A 20,171-nucleotide genomic window follows, 5' to 3' on the forward strand; every position below is an offset into this window, starting at 1 on the left:
TAACATATAGACTTAGTTGAATCTTACCATACTAACTTTTTTTAATATACTTTAATCTCCATCAATTGACATTATAATTAATTAAACACAGTAAAAGAGATATTTTCTTATTGAAAAATAATAACAATAATACCAAGAAGAGAATATAAAAAGGATAATCATACATTGTTCAATGTATGAATCGACTAGTATAAAATTATTTTAATTTAATTAGTGATATTGAATTGGATCTTTGGAGACCCAATTGTGTTAAATATTAAAAAAAAGACTTTGTTATTTGTCCTATCAAAGTTTTTTGACTGAGAAAATTATAAAATTAATCTTGAAAATTAAAACTACTTGTTATTTTATTTAGGTTTTAAAAAAAAGGTTTTAAAATTATGAAATTAAACTATAGTCTTTTAAGTTAAACCTGCAAATGATAAACCATTTCAATCATTATTTAGTAAAGTTAAACTACATGTCTAACTTTAACTATCCTTGTTTATTTTGATTTTTATCTTTTATGTATATGGGTAAATTAATTATTTTAGTTCATTTGTTATTTTTTAATATTTTCCATTTTTTTCACATTCATTCATACAAATTGTTCTTCTTTCTTATTTTATATGAATATAATTGATATTACCATTTTAGTTTTATATAGTTTGAAGTTCTAAAATTCCAAATAACTAAACATTAAAATTTTAATTAAAAGTAAAATATAAAAATAAGAGAGAAAGTAAAAAGAAGTATGATTCCTTCTCTTTCTTTCTATCAATTATCTTTCCAAGTAAATTTTTGAATAAAAGTTTAACCTGGCTGAAACAGGTAAAAAATAATTCATTATGGTTAAATATGAAAAATGAATAAACTAGAAAGTAATAGGAAGAGAAACTTTCAAGTCCTTAGTCTAATTCAACTTAGTAAATCAACAATGCAATGAACAAGTCAAATTAAAAGATTTTCTCATTCAAAACTTCACTTTCACAGTTTACTTATACTAACTCAAAAGCTTGTTGACAAAGTATATTAGCAGTCATAAAAATATATTTAAATATAAATATAAATCAAAGAAATTATCACTAAATGTGATTAAATTTGTTAACATGCAATAGTTACACACTACAACAAAATCATTAAATAGAAATCCAATTTTAGAAAAATATAATAATTAGTTGTTATATTGATTAAATTAGATACTATTTTATAGACTACAAAAATTATTGATATCTAAATTAGTTTTTATTATTGATAAATAATTTTTAAATTGATATCTAATTACCAATATAACAATTAATTATTATTTTTGTCTTTAAAATTGGTTTTTATTTGATGATCTTTTAGTGGGAGTATAAAAATGATAATTTACAAAGTATATCTATTTACAATTTTTAAAAATATAGCTGGTAAGTTATATGCTAAATATATTTTAAAAGAAAAATATTATTTTGACAACTACATCATATTACAATTGTGATGTGACATAATATAATTTAAAAATTACTCTATTCACATTTTAATAATTTTTTTAATTATAATTAATATAGCGCAGAATCGTCTTATAACAACATTCATTTTAAAATAACACTCATTTTAAATTAGCATGTAGGACTTAGGAATGTAATGTTGTGATGTTGTTAAACCCTATAATAAGTTAGTATTGTCTAATTTTTGTATAAGAGTTGAGACACTTCTTAAATGTATTTTTTTAACTTTTTTTTATAAAAAAAAACTTATATTAAAATAGCAGATATGATTTATTAAACTAATTCTTGTAAAAGCAAATAAGCAGCAAATGATGAAGTTAAGAAAAAGCATATAGATGACAGGAGATTGATGAACTTAAATTTGATTTGATGATCAAAAGAGAGGGAAAGAGTGAATCCAGATGGTGGTGTGGCAGTGAGATTAGACACCTGCATTAAGAGGTTGAAGTGGTGTGTCTGTTATCATGTGTTCATAGAAGACCTTAACACTGAAATTTGTTGAATATAACATCAGAAATAATTCTTAGGGTTTGGCATGTTCTTTAAGAGGTTGGAGTGAAGATTGTGATGATGGGAGGCACAGGCCTAACCCTCTTAAATACTCTGAAACTACTTTCAGAGTTTAAAGTCAAAATCAACCCACTTGTTAGCTGTATTCCTCTTCTTCACTCTACTGCTGCTATTTACCCACACCTTATAAATGTATTAACCTAGATTCACTACACACTCTTGGTACATGCAGGTTCTGTCTTCTTTCAAAAATATATCATTGAAACACACAACATATCATTAATTAAACACATCTCTACACTATAACCATGATTAAATTAACACTTAATGCATTTCACTAGCTACTTCAATTCATCTTAAACAAAAAATTACTAATAATTTAAATTTTTGAAACATTCTTAAAAAAATACTTTTATTTTTATTCATTTTTTTCGATAATTTAAATATGTTTCTTATTTTGTTAAGTTTTATTTTTAGTGTTTTGAATTTAAAATACTCATTTTTATTTCTTAGAATTTGAAAAATATATTTTTTATATAATAATTACAAGTTATTTGTACAATGGCTTATTTTTTTTACATATTTTTTTTATCAAATATTCTATTACATTATTATTTTTAAATTATTTATTTTTATAGAGTTTAAGTAAACAACTTAATTCACTTTTTTTTATAAATTATATATAAAGACTACAAATCAATTTCAAATTAGAAAAAAAACTTAAATTTATGATAATATAGAGGTATTTTTTTTTTTACTAGAAATCACTTTTATAAATATTAGATACATTGCTTATCTACATAAAATTAAATAGAATGTAAATAAGATTTGTAGAGAATTAGTAAGAGGTTAGGCTCCTTTTTTTTCATATGTGCACAAATACTGTTTTTTTTTTTCTTTTATCATATACAACTTTTCTTCTAAATATGGAAGAAAGAAATTATGTGAAACAAATAAAAATATATTGTGCTCTATTTGATCATTTTTTCTCTCTTTTCAGATAAATAAGTACAAATACAAACCTCATAAAAAACCAAAAAAAATAAACTTATTAATTTCAGATTCTATTATTATTATTATTATTATTATAGTATTATTATTTCTGTGGGCCAGCTGAGGTAGTGGTAATGTGTAACTCAATTCGAAGTAGTTTCCATAAGTCTAGCGGTTTGACCCTTTCTTGGAGAAAACACCTAACCGACTGAATCTCACATGAAAATAGAAATTAAAATTGACTTTCATTCTTTGTAACCAAAACCTTATTAAATGCATCAATAAATATATTATTGGAATGATATTCCAAATTTAACTCATTTCATCATCAAATTAATTACCCTTAGCATGCCATATTTACTTAAGCAGCTTCGTAATCAAGCTACTATTTTAAATGCACTTGGACACATTCATGTGCACCTTCTATAAAAAAAGACAAACACTCAAAATAATACACTACCTCTACCACATATTTTTTAACCACATTTTTACCATTCATTTATTTATTCTTTAAAAGGTTTTTACTCTCTTAAAACCTAAATGTAATAAGAAGAAACAAATCTGGTTTAATACTATAATTATAAATAATTTTTTACACTATTTTAATTCTATTTAGTTTCATCATTTTATGCCTACTCTTAGGTTTGAATCTAAGCATTATTTTCAATAAATGTAATTAAAGATAATTAAAAATATATATGTATAAATCAATCAAATTAAGGGAACTTAATAATCTTCCTAATTAGTGTAAAATTAAATATTTTTGTTAATTTTTTTTTTCATATTGGTACAACAATGCAGATAACTAAATAACTAAATTGTTTTTTAAATGAATTTTAAAATAAGAAGAATATTAAAAAGCATGTTGTTAGTATTTTTTATCAGAAAAAACGAATATAATAAAAATGAGTATTTTAAAATGTTGAAAGGTGTGGTTGCTTACTATTTCAAATGTCATTCATAATTTATTATGAATATAGCAAAGTAAATCCAATTTGAATTGTGTTTGGTTCAACCAGTTGTCTACCATCACCATTTATGATCATGCACTGTATCCAGAAAAGATAAATGGGTAATTTCATTGCCAAACACCAACTCAATCTTACTTTGAGTAGTATAGCTTAATATATAAGAGTATACAATTAATTTTAAGAGAAATAGTTATTATATAATATTTTATATTTTTAATTTAGCAAGTAACTAACTTTTAATATTTATAACAAAGAATATAAATAAAATATAACTCACTTGATTATTGTGAAAGTAACAATGTATCTCTTCTATATCTATATCTATATCTATCTATATATATATATATTCATTCATCATACACATTAGTTTAATATATTTAGAACACCAGTCCCTATCATAATGAATGATGTTATGCATCATTTTGACAAATGTGAACACATAAAATTGATAAAGTATAAATAAACTAATTCCATCAACAAGGAAAATTTATCACACCTTATATAAAACAACAAAATGTTAATATATATATATATATATATACAAAACAAAAAGAACTACTTACATTAAGTACATACACACATTTTCGGTTTAATTCACTTTCTAAGAAAAAGTTACTCTAATTAAAGAAAGGTTGGTTTACTTTTTTTTAATTTTATCATTCTCATCTATTTTTTTTATATCACTCTTTATTTGAATTCTGATATAAAAAGGATTCATTAAAAATGAAATATCCATTTTAAATGAATGATATTTGTATATGATAATCTATTTAAATATATAATTTTCAAAAAGTTTGATAAAAAAAACAATTCTCATCTAAATGAATGATATATATTTCGATGATGATCCATTTAAAGTATTTTTTTAAACTAGTATCACTACAATTTGACATAAAAAAATATATTGTTGAAAATATCTCAATCAAATAAATTAAGTTTTGAATTATAATATATATACCATTAAATTGATTTTACTTTAGATTTAAACTTCTGACCTTTCAATGAGTTTGGTCTAATTTTCTATATTTTATGTTATTTTTCATGTGATACATTAACATAAGTTTTACTACCATTAAATAATTGAAAGAATTAAAATTTAGTTATTTCATACTCTAATTAAGTAGCATTCATTGGAAGGAGTATTGTATGGTTAATATGAAAAATATAAAATCCAATTAATTGATTAGGTTTTTGATAAGCAATTGAGAGAGAAAGGAGGTGATGAAAATTCATTGAGAATTGAGATGTATCACAAGTGACAACTGTTCTCAAGCATATATAATTTGAGAGTAAACTCTTATACAAGAATTACTCAGAATCTATCACCAATCTTTCAATCCATAGCATAACACACCAACATAATTACAGCATCATTTTAGGCCATGAACCCTTTCACAGGTATGTGAAAGCTTTGAGTTTGCTAGAGTCACCACCTTTATCTAATTAACATTAATGTTTGGTTTGATGGGGTTAGAGAGTTTAAAAAGTTGTAGTAGATAATGCAGGTTTCCTTGCATCCTCATTGAATGCTCCCACGCGGTTTTGAGAGGCACAAAGAGAGCCATTGCTCCACAGCTGAGCTGACTTTGGCCTTCTTTCTCCCCCAAAGAGAGTTAATGCATTTGCTGTCAACTTTTGACTATTTGCCTTCTCTTCTCTTTCTCTCTCTCTCTTTGTCTCTTTCTTCAGTCAGCGACCCTTCACACACTCTCCTCCTTCCCTTGCTTTTCACTATTTATACACCCTTCATTTTGACTCTTGCCTTGGCACATTGCAAGCAAGAGGAAAACCAAACAGATCTAAGCTAGCTCTAGAGAGAGGCTATTATCTATCATAAAGTGTAGAGAAGTAAAAGAAAAAAGATACACACACATACAAGGCAAGATGGGAAGGCCACCTTGTTGTGATAAAGGTGTGAAGAAAGGACCTTGGACTCCTGAAGAAGATATCATTTTGGTGTCTTACATACAGGACCATGGTCCTGGCAATTGGAAAGCTGTTCCTGCCAATACTGGTTAGTGACTCTTCCACTTTTTTATTAGATCTTAATTTGGTGGTTTTTAAGATGATTGAATGTTTGTTTCTTTTGTCCTGGTTTTAGCAAGTTAGGGAAAAAATCATGATTTTTTCAGCTGTGATCTGAATGGTACTCTCTTTTGTATTCAACTTTCAGGGTTGTCAAGGTGCAGTAAGAGTTGCAGACTAAGATGGACTAATTATCTTAGGCCAGGAATCAAAAGGGGTAACTTCACTGAACAAGAGGAGAAGATGATAATCCATCTTCAAGCACTTTTAGGGAACAGGTAAACTCATCTCATAGCTGCTTAGTTAAACTTATTTCTGTAAATTCTTTAGTTTTTGATTTTTTTCGAATAAAAGCTTTCAGTATTGCTAAATATTGCTATGCAAATTGGCATATTGGCATCTCACCTAGTCTGATACCTTTGGATTTGTTACCATATATAGTATAATAAGAAAACATCTTAAAAATTCTACCCCTTTTTTCTTTGTAATGATTTTGTAACTTTTGTGGGAAATTTCTTATGAATGTATTGGATTCACATGCTAAACTGAAACACATTGATTGTGATGTAGATGGGCTGCCATAGCTGCATACCTGCCACAAAGAACAGACAATGACATAAAGAACTTTTGGAACACCTATCTGAAGAAAAAGCTGAACAAATTGGAAGCAAGTGGTTCTGAAGGAAGCTTGGGACAAGTTGGGGTTTCAGTTTCTCAGTCAATGTCTAGAGGTCAGTGGGAAAGAAGGCTTCAAACTGATATTCACATGGCCAAGAAAGCTCTCAGTGAAGCTCTTTCACCAAAGAAGACATCATCATCTACCTTGTTTGCTGAGTTAAATTCAAACCTTTCCAATGATAACACTGGCTCCTTCTACAACTCCACCAAACCAACACAATCCATGAGCTATGCCTCAAGTGCCGACAACATAGCTCGTTTGTTGAAGGGGTGGATGAAAAACACACCAAAACGTGCTGCCACTCAAAACTCCTTCATCAACTTGGTCGGTTCTGACACTGCTTCCAGTGATGGAACAACAAAGGGAAGCACAAACAGAGTCGAATTGTCTGAGACTTTTGAGACCTTGTTTGGTTATGAGTCTTTGGAGTCTTCAAATTCTGAGTTTTCACCATCTCTTTCTCCTGAGGGCACTCTTTTCCAAGATGAGAGCAAGCCAGATATTGTAGGAATAGACATGCCTTTCTCTTTGCTTGAGAAATGGCTTCTGGATGATACTAGTTGTCAAGAGAAACTTAGCTTCTAGATCAGTTACTTCAATTTGTTGCTTTTTCTTAGTTATAGGAGACTAAACTTGAATCTCACTTTGGCCTTCAACCCCTTTTGGTTCTAGAATTGTATATTCCAATCCAATATTAACATCATTATATTATCATATCCTATAATGTCTTACTGCAAAAAGTTTGTTTCTGTTAATGACAAGTTCAATGGTGTTAGAATTTTGTTCTCTGAGTTGGCTGTTTCATTGTTTTAATCAGGAATTAAAGTTTAACTCTGTTGACTCCTTCCTAACTCTCAATCAGTTTAAGCCTTTAATTGATCAGATCAAAAGAATGAAATGGTCCTAAAAAACTTTTATGGCAAGAAGTATACAAGTCAACCTAATAATATCAGTTTACAGAATGTTTAATTAGTATGAACATTAACATACTCTACTCATTCAAATTCAAGTAAGACAAATTTGTATCTTCTTTTTCATGTGTTTAGCTTAAATGATAAGGTATAATGGCAGTGTGTTTTGCTTTTGATTTTATAACATTTTTGGATCTTCTACAAAATAATATTTAGGAAGGAATAAATTGATTTTTGTTAACTTTTTATTATAGTTTTTAAAGTTAAATTACTCACCATAAATAAGAGAGGTATGGGTTCTATTCACACCATGAATAACTTGTCATTTTCAAAACCTTTATCTCCTTAATGGATCTATTATAAATATCACATGTGCCACTAAATCTATTTAGTTTTAAAAATTGACAGAATAAATTCCCATAAAAATGGAAAATCACAAGTACAATTTAACTATTTTTATGTATAATTAAAACATTACTGAGAAGAGAGTAAATGGCACTCTAGTCCTAATATATTAATATTACAATGTGAAATAAAAGAGATAAATAATAAACTAAAAGATTAGTACATTAATAACAAACAAATAGTGTTGAGCACTAGTTATCTTGACTATATCCACAAACTAACTTTTTATAGTAAGTCCAAATACTGTTAAAGTAGAAGGGTTGAAATTCCTAAAACACAATTTGTTATCCACAATTGAAGTAGACCCACATCATTAAAAAATGTTAGGGTACAAACTTTTTCCTTCTTAAGGATAGCTAAATTGGATATAATGTGCAAAATTGTGATTAGGTGAGAGATTATAATACCTAAGTCAAATAAAGTGCATACTAAATGAGAAGGGATATCTTTTTCTCTATAAATGGTGAATAAAACCTTTGTTTTACTTAAAAATTACCCTCAAGGAAATGCCCCTTAAGGCCATGTATATATATAATTTTTTACAAATTTTAACCAAAACACAGTTATTTAATGTCAACAAAATAATAGATATAAATTTTCTCTTATAAAAAGACAATATTAAACATTGTTCATCTTGACTTTAATTATGCTGTGATTTGGATCTTATAAAATAAAAAAAACAACATTAAAACACAAAGAGGTATACAGTAAAATCATCATACATAACCTTAAGGAAAGAATTAGAAGGTGAATTAGGTTGTTAGCCTATGGAAAATTAAAACTCTTCCCTTTATAGAGGTGAATGCTTAGAGAGTTATGCAAAATGTAGCAACAACAAGGTATAATTTGGTAAGAAGAGGAGTTATTTTAGAAAGTAACTCATGTGTTATGTATGGTGAGGAAGAGGAGACGATATCTCATTTGCTCTTCAATTGTATGATAGCTTGGCGTGTATGGGACATGTGTTATGCATGGATGAGTGTGGCGTTGGTTAACCATTATGATGCAAAGTCGCACTTCATGCCTTTTTGCCTCCCTTTTTTGAATGAGTTTAGTAACAAAGTTTATGGAAACATGTGGGTAGCAATAATTGGTTAGCTAGGGAAACATATGAACAAATGCATCTTTAAGAATGGAAGGATGAATCATGTGGAAGTATCTACAGTGATATAATTAAAGGTTTGGTCATGGATTATTACCGCAGAACATTTAGCAATTTTTTTCTTATTCTGAATGGTGTATGAATCCGTTGACATGCTTGGGATACTTTAATAGCTAATTCTGTTTCCGGAAGGTTCGCTAACCCCTTGTACTAGCTCTAGACGAGGTTTTGTTAAGTGTTTTATATAGGTACATTAGAAATGGATGGTGTCTAATCATTGAAGAAGCAGTGGAAGTTCCAATGGAAGAAGCAAAGTTGGATACACATAAGGTACCGATAGAGGCAGATAAGTTAAGGTGGAGGTGTAAATCTCGCCAATTTGTTTTAGTGAGGACTTGAAGGTGAGAAATATTATGAGGAAGGTAACAAAATAATCAAGGAAAATTATGAAGGTGATGTGAGGTCTTGAAGTATATGAGGAAGACACCAAATTAATCTAGTATACAACAAGGTGATACAAAACATGTGGAGGATCGTAGAATAAGAGGTATTTTTTGGCAAGATATTTAGGTACTAGTGTTGTTATGTATGTAACACAAGAGTTGTTATTTATGCTCACATTGAACTTAAACTCAAATGTAGGTAGATGTGTGTTAGAGATCTTACATCGATTAGAGATTAGAACATTTCATTGTATATAAGTTGGTGCAAATCTTACCCTATGAACTGATTTTATGAGATTGAGTTAGGCTTAAAATCCACTTTATAATATAATATAAGAGTCATTAGAATTGATGTGTTGTCTTGTATAAGGATTGGGGTATTCCTAAAATACCCCCATTTTTTAATTTTTTCATTGTTGACCAACACTAATTACCACTAATATTAGTAACTTAATATATTAAGTTACACTTAATAGTGAGTGAAGGGGATCCAAAACAGAGCAATTTGGTAGGAGGAAAAAGTTGGAGCAGGAGTTTTGTTTACCAAAAGGATTCGGATCAGTGATTGGCAACAGACTCAAATATCCAAAACTAGAAGAAGCCAACACCAATGTTAGTATGCTCTCGAACAGGCTGTAGTGTTAGCAGTGACTTTGGTTGTCCCTTAGGAACCAATTCCCAAGCTTAATCTCCTGCACCAAAGCAGTATGAAAAGCTGCAGAAAGAAATACAAAATGTAGTGAAAATATTCTTTCCTGTTTCTTTTTGTTTGAGTGATTGCAGCTTGAGAAGGTTGGAGTTTATGTATTCTGGTATATGTCTTTTATGAATCTGTATATGAGTTTCGTTTTATTTTTTATTGATAAAAAAAATTAATACAAAAAATAAAGTTCTAGAGAAGCATTAATTGTTGAACCCAATATTATGAAAAAAAAATAAAATCAAACACGTGTTCTTTACATTTTTATATGCATGTCGAAGAAACTGAATTATTTTCTTTTATCATGCAAGAAACTCACTACAAGAAAATCATGAAATAGAAATCAGTGTTTAGAGACAAAAAATAATTAGTTATTATAATAACTAAATTAGAGACAATTTTAAAGACTTATAAAATTTTAGTTTTTAAACTAGTTTCTATTATTGTTAAATGGTTTCTAAATTGGTGTCTAATTAGCAACCAAGGTTTTTGTTACCAATTATTTAGATTCTAAATTTGGTAGCAAAAACTTTGGTTGGTAATTAAACACCAATTTAGAAACCATTTAACAATAATAGAAACTAATTTAGAAACCAAAATTTTTTTAGTCTCTAAAATGGTTTTTAATTTAGTCACTACAGCAATTAAGTTTTTTTTTTATCTAAAAATTGGTTTCTATTTCATGATTTTCTTGTAGTGACTAAATTATTCATGTAAGTTTTAACTATGAATGAACGTAAAACTTAACACATACAATAATGTTCAAATATAGATCTTTCATATCATGATTCTCACACAATCATATAATCAATAAGGAATAGGCACTTGCCTTGATCCATGACTGATCCTAATTGAGCAGTTACTTTATCTCCTTTGTCCCAATCTATCTCTTAGCAATTCCGTTCTTGTCACACACTTTCGTAATGGTTAACACTGAGACAACTATTATTTGCTGTTGGAAAGCTTCTGAGTCTGCTGGTCAACACCCTAATAAGTTGCGAGTTTCTTTTGAACAAAAGATCCCAAATTTTCAATCACGATTCCCAGTAAAACCTCAGCCACAGGAAGAAAGGAGAGTTGAATAAAGGAAAGGTTGGAGAAGAGAAGTAGATAAGAGTGAAAACAAATTGAAAAACCAAATTAATATCATGATTAATATTCTCTATTATGCAACTATCCTACCGTAAAGCCAAATCTAATAACCTAATTAATTCCTATTGTGCCTATCCGCCTTAAGGTTGGTAATGTTAAATAGCTCGAGGCGACGGTGTGTCTTCCCTAACTGAGTCTTGGTATCCATCAATCATCATCATGAGTAAATCAGTCTAACCAACGAGTCTTAAATGATGAGCAGCTATTTATGGAATAATGAATAACTGTTATATGACTAATCTAAAAAAGTCTCATAATGATCAACTCAGAAGACACAACCTGATGAATCTATAAATACTCATTCTCCATATATCTTATCACATACTCGTAACTCCCATACTTTTAAGAACTTATCATCTTAGTGTTCCTACTAACTTAAGGCATCAAATCAAAGAGTCTTTTTTAGGTGGACCTCCTCGTCTCGTCGAGTTACATTTCCCGAGTTCATTTTCGGTAGAAACACCTACATTACGTTGAAGTATCTTCTGCAAGTGGAGTTCCCTCATTTTTTTGGAATCAATTCATAAAGCTTGCAAGGATACGATCTGGTGGTCATCTAGTTTAACCGACCTCAACTAAATACTCTAATTGAGAAACATCTCTCTTAACTAGAACACATATCGAGTTAAATAAAAAAATTATTTTTTTAAACCATTTTAAAATAGTTAATATCGTAATTTTAAAGAATAAGAGATACCATAGAAATATACTATGGCTGAATACATGTACAAAAATCAATAGGCAACAAATTTATATATGAATAGATATAAAATAAAATGTTATTACCTATCTCAAAAAATTTACAAATTTAAAACATCATAAACAATAACATGAAACTTTGATCGCTGAGTGATAATTACAATATTTTCTCTAATAGACATTTTGAATATTTTTATTTTTATGTTCATTTCATTTTATACATCTAATATATCTAGTTAAAAAAAATCTCAATAATTTCAAATTACGTTTCTTTCATCTTTATCGGTATAGTTAATCTTTTTAATTGTCTATTCCTTTCATTCCATTCTCTGTGATATATATCTTTAAATCGAACTTCAATATTTTCAATTATTACCAGATTAATTATTCAATTTAAATATAAAATAATATAGATTTTGAGCATGACTTCACTTAATAATTAGGTGTGGGAGGAAAAGATAAGAAACAAAAGTACTTTTTTCCCAACTCAATATTTAAAGCTGTACATTCATATATGCTAGCAACCATTTACACCTTCTGATCTCATAATTGACCAATTTCATGAACAAATCCACAGTAACGATAAATGAAATGCTAATATATAACACCATCCTTCTCTAACTTCAACCATTTGTCTAGTTTTGTTTTTTCTTTATATAATTTTATTGTTAAAATTCATTATAAAACCTAACATCTCAAAAGTAAGTTGACTTTCTATAATCCAACAATATATATATTATTACATAAAAAATTATTATTAAAAAAATATAAAAAATATGAGAGACTAGCTACATCAAAATTCATACACACAAAAAAATATCAAACTTAAATAAGAATGTAAAAATCAATATTAAAAAATAGAAAAAAAATAAAACTAAACCAACACTTACAAAATCAACATAATCATTTCTTTTTAATTTGACATTTCTTAATAATTTTTTACAACGCCCAAAACTCGTAAAAATTTGATCAACATCTTCCTCATAATCAATTTCAATCTCTCACTTTCTATAACTTCGACAATATGTTCACTTTTATTTTTTGTGTGGATATGTTGGAAAAACTGATTCGCCATAATTAATGCTCATATGATAATTTTCTCTAAAGTTTTTTTTTCAGATTAATTGTTTAATTTTATAGTTTCATTCGGTGGCCCTGAAGTAACATCCATGCTCTAAACTGATAAATAACATGGGACCATTTTTAATATATATATATATATATATATATATATATAATATTACAATTTTTTTCAAAACCCTATGTACCTTCTTATCCCCATGATGTCAATGCCCTAATAAAGAACATTACTAAATAAAAAAGAAAAGAAAATTTCTCATATTCAAAGCGTGCATATTTAAATTTATACAAAGTCTCTTGGCGTGCACATTGCTTCTTGCAGAGGAGCAAGGAAACCTAGAATTATTGTTTGAAACTTGTGGTTTTTCAGTGACCTCATAATGTTACTGTAGTAGTAGTTCCAAAAAAAAATAGCTAGCTAGGGAGCTATGAAAGCTTCTTCATTTTTCATTTTTTAGTCTGGATATTTTTGGTCACAAATCAGGGACTAATTCTATTATATATTAAGACCATTTGATACGTTGAAATCTCACTTAAAAAAACATTATTAATTAAAAATCAATTTTAAAGATAAAAAATATTGATTAAATTAAAGATATTTTAGACATTAAAAAAATTATTAGTTTTTAAATTAGTTTATATTCACTACAAGAAAATCATTAAATAAAAACTAATTTTAGATAAAAAAAATAATTAGTTGCTATAGTTACTAAATTAGAGACTATTTTATAAACTAACTAAATTATTGGTTTTTAAATTAGTTTTTGTTCTCGAACGGGTTTGGGGACCTGGAAAACGATTGACTTTGAGTGTTATCCAGTCAGTCTTCTCACGTTCAACACTCCTTATCGTCTCTTCCTCGTCGTGCGGCTCCTCAGGCGGGCGGAGTACCTGTAAATGGCACTCCAACGCTCAAGTTAGTGGGGTAATAGCGTTCGGTTGTCAGAGCACTGTAGATAATGACATACCTTTCTCCTTGGAATGCATAATATTTATATTACCTTTATGGGCCCTTGCTATTGGACTGGATTAAGGAGTTGGTTAGTGATTATGGTTGAGTTAGGTCACTCTTAACCTTAGGTTAGTCTCACTAATCCGGTCAACTTGAGCACTGTATGTCGGTCGACCATGCGTGCGATATGGTCACTTGTCGTTTGGGTTGGGGTTTAGTTTGCGAGTTGGCCGGGTTGGGTACCTCGGTCGGTCATACCAGTACCGTTTCTATTATTGATAAATAGTTTCTAAATTGATATCTAATTAACTACTAAGGTTTTAACTACTAATTATTTAGATTCTAAACTTGGTAGCAAAATCTTGTTAGCTGATTAGATACCAATTTAAAAACTTCCAAGCCAAATTAAAACAACCTCAAAGATTACCGGATACCAATAGCAAATTTAATGTTAATGAATAGAGCATTCAAAATGAATGGAGAACCAAGTTTCAATAGAAAAAGAGAAAAATAGACAATGATTCTTATAATCATTGTCTATCTACCTGTTTTAATTTAAAAAATGTCACTGTATTTTGATAGACAACTTTTAGTAGTGAAATGTTATATATTAGCATACATAAGTGTTTTTTACTAGTTATAGGAGCAATATCATTTCTTGGAACAACAAGATGAACAACCTAAAGTATAAACTTAGGATCTATCTAACTTGTTCTATTATGTTTAGATGAATATCTGTGTGATGTAGAATTTTTCAAAACTAGGTCGGGACATACATATAATAAAATGATTTGATAAAGAAGTACATATAATAAAATGATTTGATAAAGAAGTGACCGTGCAAATGCACTTTTTTTTTAACGCAATCCTATATCACTACTTTTTAGATTTTGTAGACTAGTTGGAGTAATCTATATTTATAAAAAAAAAAAATTACTGATAAAAAAATACTTCAGAAATATATACAGATAATTTATTTCATGAAAACTTATATTTCATCTTCTGGGATATGAAAACTTATCATATTAGGGATCATTTGTGTCCAACCATGAAAGAAACTCCGATAAAGAAAAAGAAAAAAAAAAAACTTTGTTGACGGTTTAAAATTGAATATATAGTTGGAGATGTACATTGACTAGAGATTAAAACATTTTGTAATATATATGTGAATGCAAATCCTATCTTATAAGTCGGTTTTATGAAGTTAATTTAGGCTTAAAATTTTATTTCTTAATATGATATCAGAGTCATTTAAGGTCTATCCTAACGAGTGTTTGTTGAGCTTATCACTCCACTCGTTATCGAATCGTTACCCGATTATCTATAATAAATAGTCTCACATAATAAATTAGAACATTTCACAGTATATATGTATGAATAAAATTTAATTATATTTAAAGTTCACTTTTTAATATTTATATATATATATATATATATATATATATATATATATATAAAGATATAGAAATGTTAGTTGGAGAAGTTTCCATTGCAGTTTGTGTATTAGGTGAGTACCAAATTTGCTTACCTTTGGCCCCCACTAAAAGGACTTTGGATTTTAGGAGATCTGGCATTCTGCAACATTATAAAGTCCCCACCTAGCATTATTGATTTTGACCATTTGCTGAATGAGGTGTTTATATATACATATATAGTAATAGTATTATAGTATATTACATTGTGTGTATATGTATAGTTCCTTTGAACCATGGAACATGAACACCTACTTGTATATGAAATTCTTCATAGAAAAAAAGAAGAAAAATGATAAATAGCATGAGAAGGTCTTATTGAGCATCTTTTTCAAGTTGCCCTGCGAGAGAAAACTTCTGAACGACAGAATCATGTGCCTCCCAAACATAACCTTCTGATAGATCCAACTCATTGTGCATTTAGTGCACCATGTGGATGCATATACTGCTTTGACAGCTTGCATTGCCATACATGTAACTAGAACAAAAACACACATAATAATCATTAATTAATGCAAAAATTGTTCCAGATAAATTCTGTGTGTATGAGCATTGCAGTAAAGTAGCATATATATGTGTGTGTTTATCGTAATCATTCTTGTTCAATTCATTGCTTAGGTACCCTCAATAGTATACCTATCTTCATCATTTTCAGAATCATAATCAATTAGATCTATGAATACTTAGAAGTGATACTCCATCTGTTTCACTTTTGAATTCTAAAACTTTTTAAAGAACTTTATTTTTCTTGTTTATATGTTGTTTTTTAGTTTTGATACCAGATTAATTACTCTTTTATTAATTATATTTTTTAATGATTTTAATATTTAACTGAGTTATACAACTATTTATTATGGGGTTGAAAAAGAAAGATAAAATAAAATAAAGTAAAAACTCCACAATTATTTATTAGAATAAAAATTATTATAGTTCTCTATTTATACAAAATAACCCTAAAAGAAAATAAAAAAGGGAGTTATTAGAATGATTAGACATCTTAATTAATCTTTTAGTCCGTAAAATGTATAAATTGATCATTAAATATAATATACAATACTTTAAAATTATTTACGCTCCTCTTCGCAATTTTGAGACTAGATTGACTTTCTCTCCTCACATCTACTCTCACTCCTTCACTTCTTCAGTTAAGTTCTCCTTTTTTTCGTAGGCTCTCGGTCAAGAAAACACCTACAAAAGGTGAGCTGACACTCAAGTAAGTATTTGATGTTCGGTGTTCAGTGCAATTAATACGCGATTTTAATTAAGTTTCCTTTTTTCGTAGGCTCTCGGTCGGGAGGATACCTGCAAAAGGTGAGCTAACACTCAAGTAAGCATTTGATGTTCGGTGTTCAGTGCAATTAATACACAATAATGACGTGCATTTTCTCAAAAATTGTGGTTATTTATATGCTTATTATGGACTGTTATTATTGGGTTGGATTAACGTTTGGATTGTGATTAAGAGCGTATTACCTAATGTTTTCGTACAATTTAGGCTTGTTAATCTCTTCTTGATCTTAATGCATCTTGAACATGTCGGTTGGCCAGAATCGAGTACCGAGGCTTCTAGGTCTCATCCGGTACAATAAAAACTAATTTATATACCAATAATTTTTTTGTTTCTACAATAATATCTAATTTAGTCAATATAACAACTAATTATTTTTTGTCTCTAAAAATAATTTCTATTTAATGATTTTTTAGTAGTGATAATAATAAATCATCTATAAAGAGTGGTCATAAAACTTATAACTTAATTATAAAATATTGTCACAAAATCAAATAACAAAATATAATTATCACATAGAGACTAAATATGTTTTTGCATTATTTTAAAGCCTAAATCGAGAAAATTGGTTCACTACCAAAAAATCATTATATAGAAACCATTTTTAGAGACAAAAAATAATTACTTGTTATATTGACTAAATTATATATTATTTTAGAGACTTAAAATATGGATATTTAAATTAGTTTCTAAATTGGTATTTGATTAACTATCAAAGTTTTAACTATTAACTTTAGAATCTAAGTAATCGGTAGCTAAAATCGTCCACTTGTTATTTACCACTTAATTACTCACATGTGACTCTCATAAACTATAATAAAATAGACATTTAGTGTCAGCATTTGGTCGACGTTAACAAGTAAAAACTTATGCTAATTAGTCAACCGCGTTGAATTTGCATCGCATGTGCAATAGATTATAAAACTATAAACGCTAATTCACTATCATTAACTTTTGAAGGCTTACTCTAACTAGCATCGACTAAGCAGACACTAATTTATCACCAGTTCTAAAATTAATTTTTAATAAAAGTAGTTTAATGTTGTTAAGCTGACGATAATGCATTTTTACTTTACATTTATTTAATGTTGCATCAATTACACCGACACTAAATGAAATATATTTTTAATATTAATTTAATTTGCGTTGGTTTGACCTACGCTAATAACAATAATTTAAAAAAAAAATCTCGTACAACACTTCCATATTCAACAAAATAAAATTCAAATAAAAAGTATAAAAAATTAATGGATAAAGAAGATGAGTGTGAATTAAGAACAAGAATATATGAGTGTGAATGAAGGAAATGAGGATATGAGTGTGGATGGAAGAAATGTATGTGAATGAAGGAGATATTCGTTGATGAAGGAGATGAATATTGGTGAAAGAGATAAGTGTGAATGAAGGAGATGAGTGATGATGGAGGAGAAAAGTGTGGATGAAAGAGATGAGTGTGAGGATATTTATATAGAAAAATGAGAGAGAAAATTTATCGTCTTTACATATGACCTTTGAATTAAAAATAATGAATTATTTGTCATAAAGATGTATGGATTCAAACATATAAATTAATGTTAGCTTAACCAACACTAACTTATATAAATATTGAAGATATATTATATTAACAACCTAATCGACATTAATTTAAATAAATAACAAAATAAATAAAATTAGTATTGATCCAGTCGATACTAAATTAAATAAATATAAATATTAAAAATTAATAAGATTAGCTTCAACTAAGTCCATCTAAAACAATATTTTTAAGTGACTCTATTAATGACATATATCATTATTACGTAGTATCAAAATTCATAGGTAGTACAAACATTTCGTAGGTAAATTAAGTTACCTGCAACCAAAAATCTGTAGGTAAACAGTATCAATTCAACATGATCAAAATACTGTATTAGAAAATATTGATAAACATAACAAAAATAAAAAAAACCACAACAATATTGAATAACTTTGGTTAAAACTAACCATATGAAAATGAGCCTAAGTACAAAATGAACTAATAAAAATTACCATAATCCAGAACTATATAATTAAAACAGATTGTAACAACTGATATGATCCATCTAAAATAACAGATTGTAATCAATTATATTTTCCCCTTAGAAATATTTATAAAAGAAATTAATCCAAATATTCTTAAGGTATTAAGTAAATAAGAGAGTTGATAATTATAAATTATTATATTCTATAAACTTCAACAAGAAGTGAAATTTCTCACATATTTTTCACGAGGGGTTTTTGGAAACCAAAATTAAAAAGAGAGAGGGCAAGGCACTGACAAATGCATGCGACTACTACATCTTGAACTGTCTTATCACCCTTTTTAAAATCTCCACAATATAATATAAAATTAATTATAATATTCTAAATTACACATTTCACTCTCCAATTTTAAAAATAAAATTTTAGTCTCACGTTTATTATCTATGATAAAAAATAATTTTAAGAAATCGTTTTAATCCTTCCTATTTAATGTTTAAAGAGCAAAACGTATTTTTAAATTTAAAATTATTTAAATAATAATATATTATTTTCATCTAATTTATTTTTATAATTCTCGATGAATAGATAAAGTCTACTTATATGTATCATTTTTATTAATATATGGGTTTTTGTCTAATTTCTATATTTTTTTAATAGTATTTTTTTATGTGATGATAGATAGTTCTTGTTATTTGAGGTGTTAGCCTATTTGAAATATCAAGTTGTATAATAATATTTAACATGAAATTTTTTTTAATAAAAAATAAAATATTAAAATAATTTTTCTTCAAATTTACAAATTAAATTGACTCTAATTTTAGGAAATAAAAATTAAAAACATAATTAAGTGTTTCCTGATATAACTTAGCAGAATATGAATTTAGATGTGGTGTTATGCAACAAGACATTAAATATGAGTATGATTAGTCAAATCTAGCATTAACTACTATCCTTAGGGAGTGGAAGCATTAGGGTTGTGTCTATTCCTACCACTGCTCATTTTAAATACTCGAATATTGAAAAATGAATCAAAATAGACTTTGCTGGCTGTACGTTTGTTCCTGTCTCAACCAAATTACTCTCTAGGACTGTTCTTCAAGTCAAACCCTAATATCAAAAGGTTTTTTTCGAGCTCCTAATAACATCAAGAGTTATGAATTTAATTTAGAGTTGAAAGTTTTATCATGAATTTAAAAATAAACAAATGAAGAATAATTAGACATTACAATAAAAATTTTAAATAAAAAATATTTTTATAGATTAAAAATAATTAGTAACTATATTGATTAGATTAGATATTATTTTAGAGCTAAAAAAAT

At 27.7% G+C, this 20,171-nt stretch overlaps 1 protein-coding gene across 1 annotated transcript; it reads left to right on the forward strand.

Annotated features, from left to right (window-relative positions):
• Window positions 1-5,525: 5,525 nt before the first annotated feature.
• LOC137836898 (myb-related protein 306-like) lies at window positions 5,526-7,438 on the forward strand. Its single transcript, XM_068645679.1, has 3 exons — window positions 5,526-5,957; window positions 6,117-6,246; window positions 6,539-7,438. The coding sequence occupies exons 1-3, from the start codon at window positions 5,828-5,830 to the stop codon at window positions 7,230-7,232; spliced, it is 954 nt and encodes a 317-aa protein (XP_068501780.1). The 5' UTR covers window positions 5,526-5,827; the 3' UTR covers window positions 7,233-7,438.
• Window positions 7,439-20,171: the final 12,733 nt, after the last annotated feature.

This window comes from Phaseolus vulgaris, chromosome 4 (assembly GCF_000499845.2).
Source record: "Phaseolus vulgaris cultivar G19833 chromosome 4, P. vulgaris v2.0, whole genome shotgun sequence".
Lineage (NCBI taxonomy): Eukaryota > Viridiplantae > Streptophyta > Magnoliopsida > Fabales > Fabaceae > Phaseolus > Phaseolus vulgaris.

What these genes read in the sequence shown, in the direction of transcription:
- LOC137836898 (XM_068645679.1), top strand. Translation starts at nt 5,828, where the DNA reads ATGGGAAGGCCACCTTGTTGTGATAAAGGTGTGAAGAAAGGACCTTGG. An exon ending in AGCTGTTCCTGCCAATACTG is followed by an intron (nt 5,958 to 6,116) that starts GTTAGTGACTCT and finishes TTCAACTTTCAG; the next exon opens with GGTTGTCAAGGTGCAGTAAG. An exon ending in CAAGCACTTTTAGGGAACAG is followed by an intron (nt 6,247 to 6,538) that starts GTAAACTCATCT and finishes ATTGTGATGTAG; the next exon opens with ATGGGCTGCCATAGCTGCAT.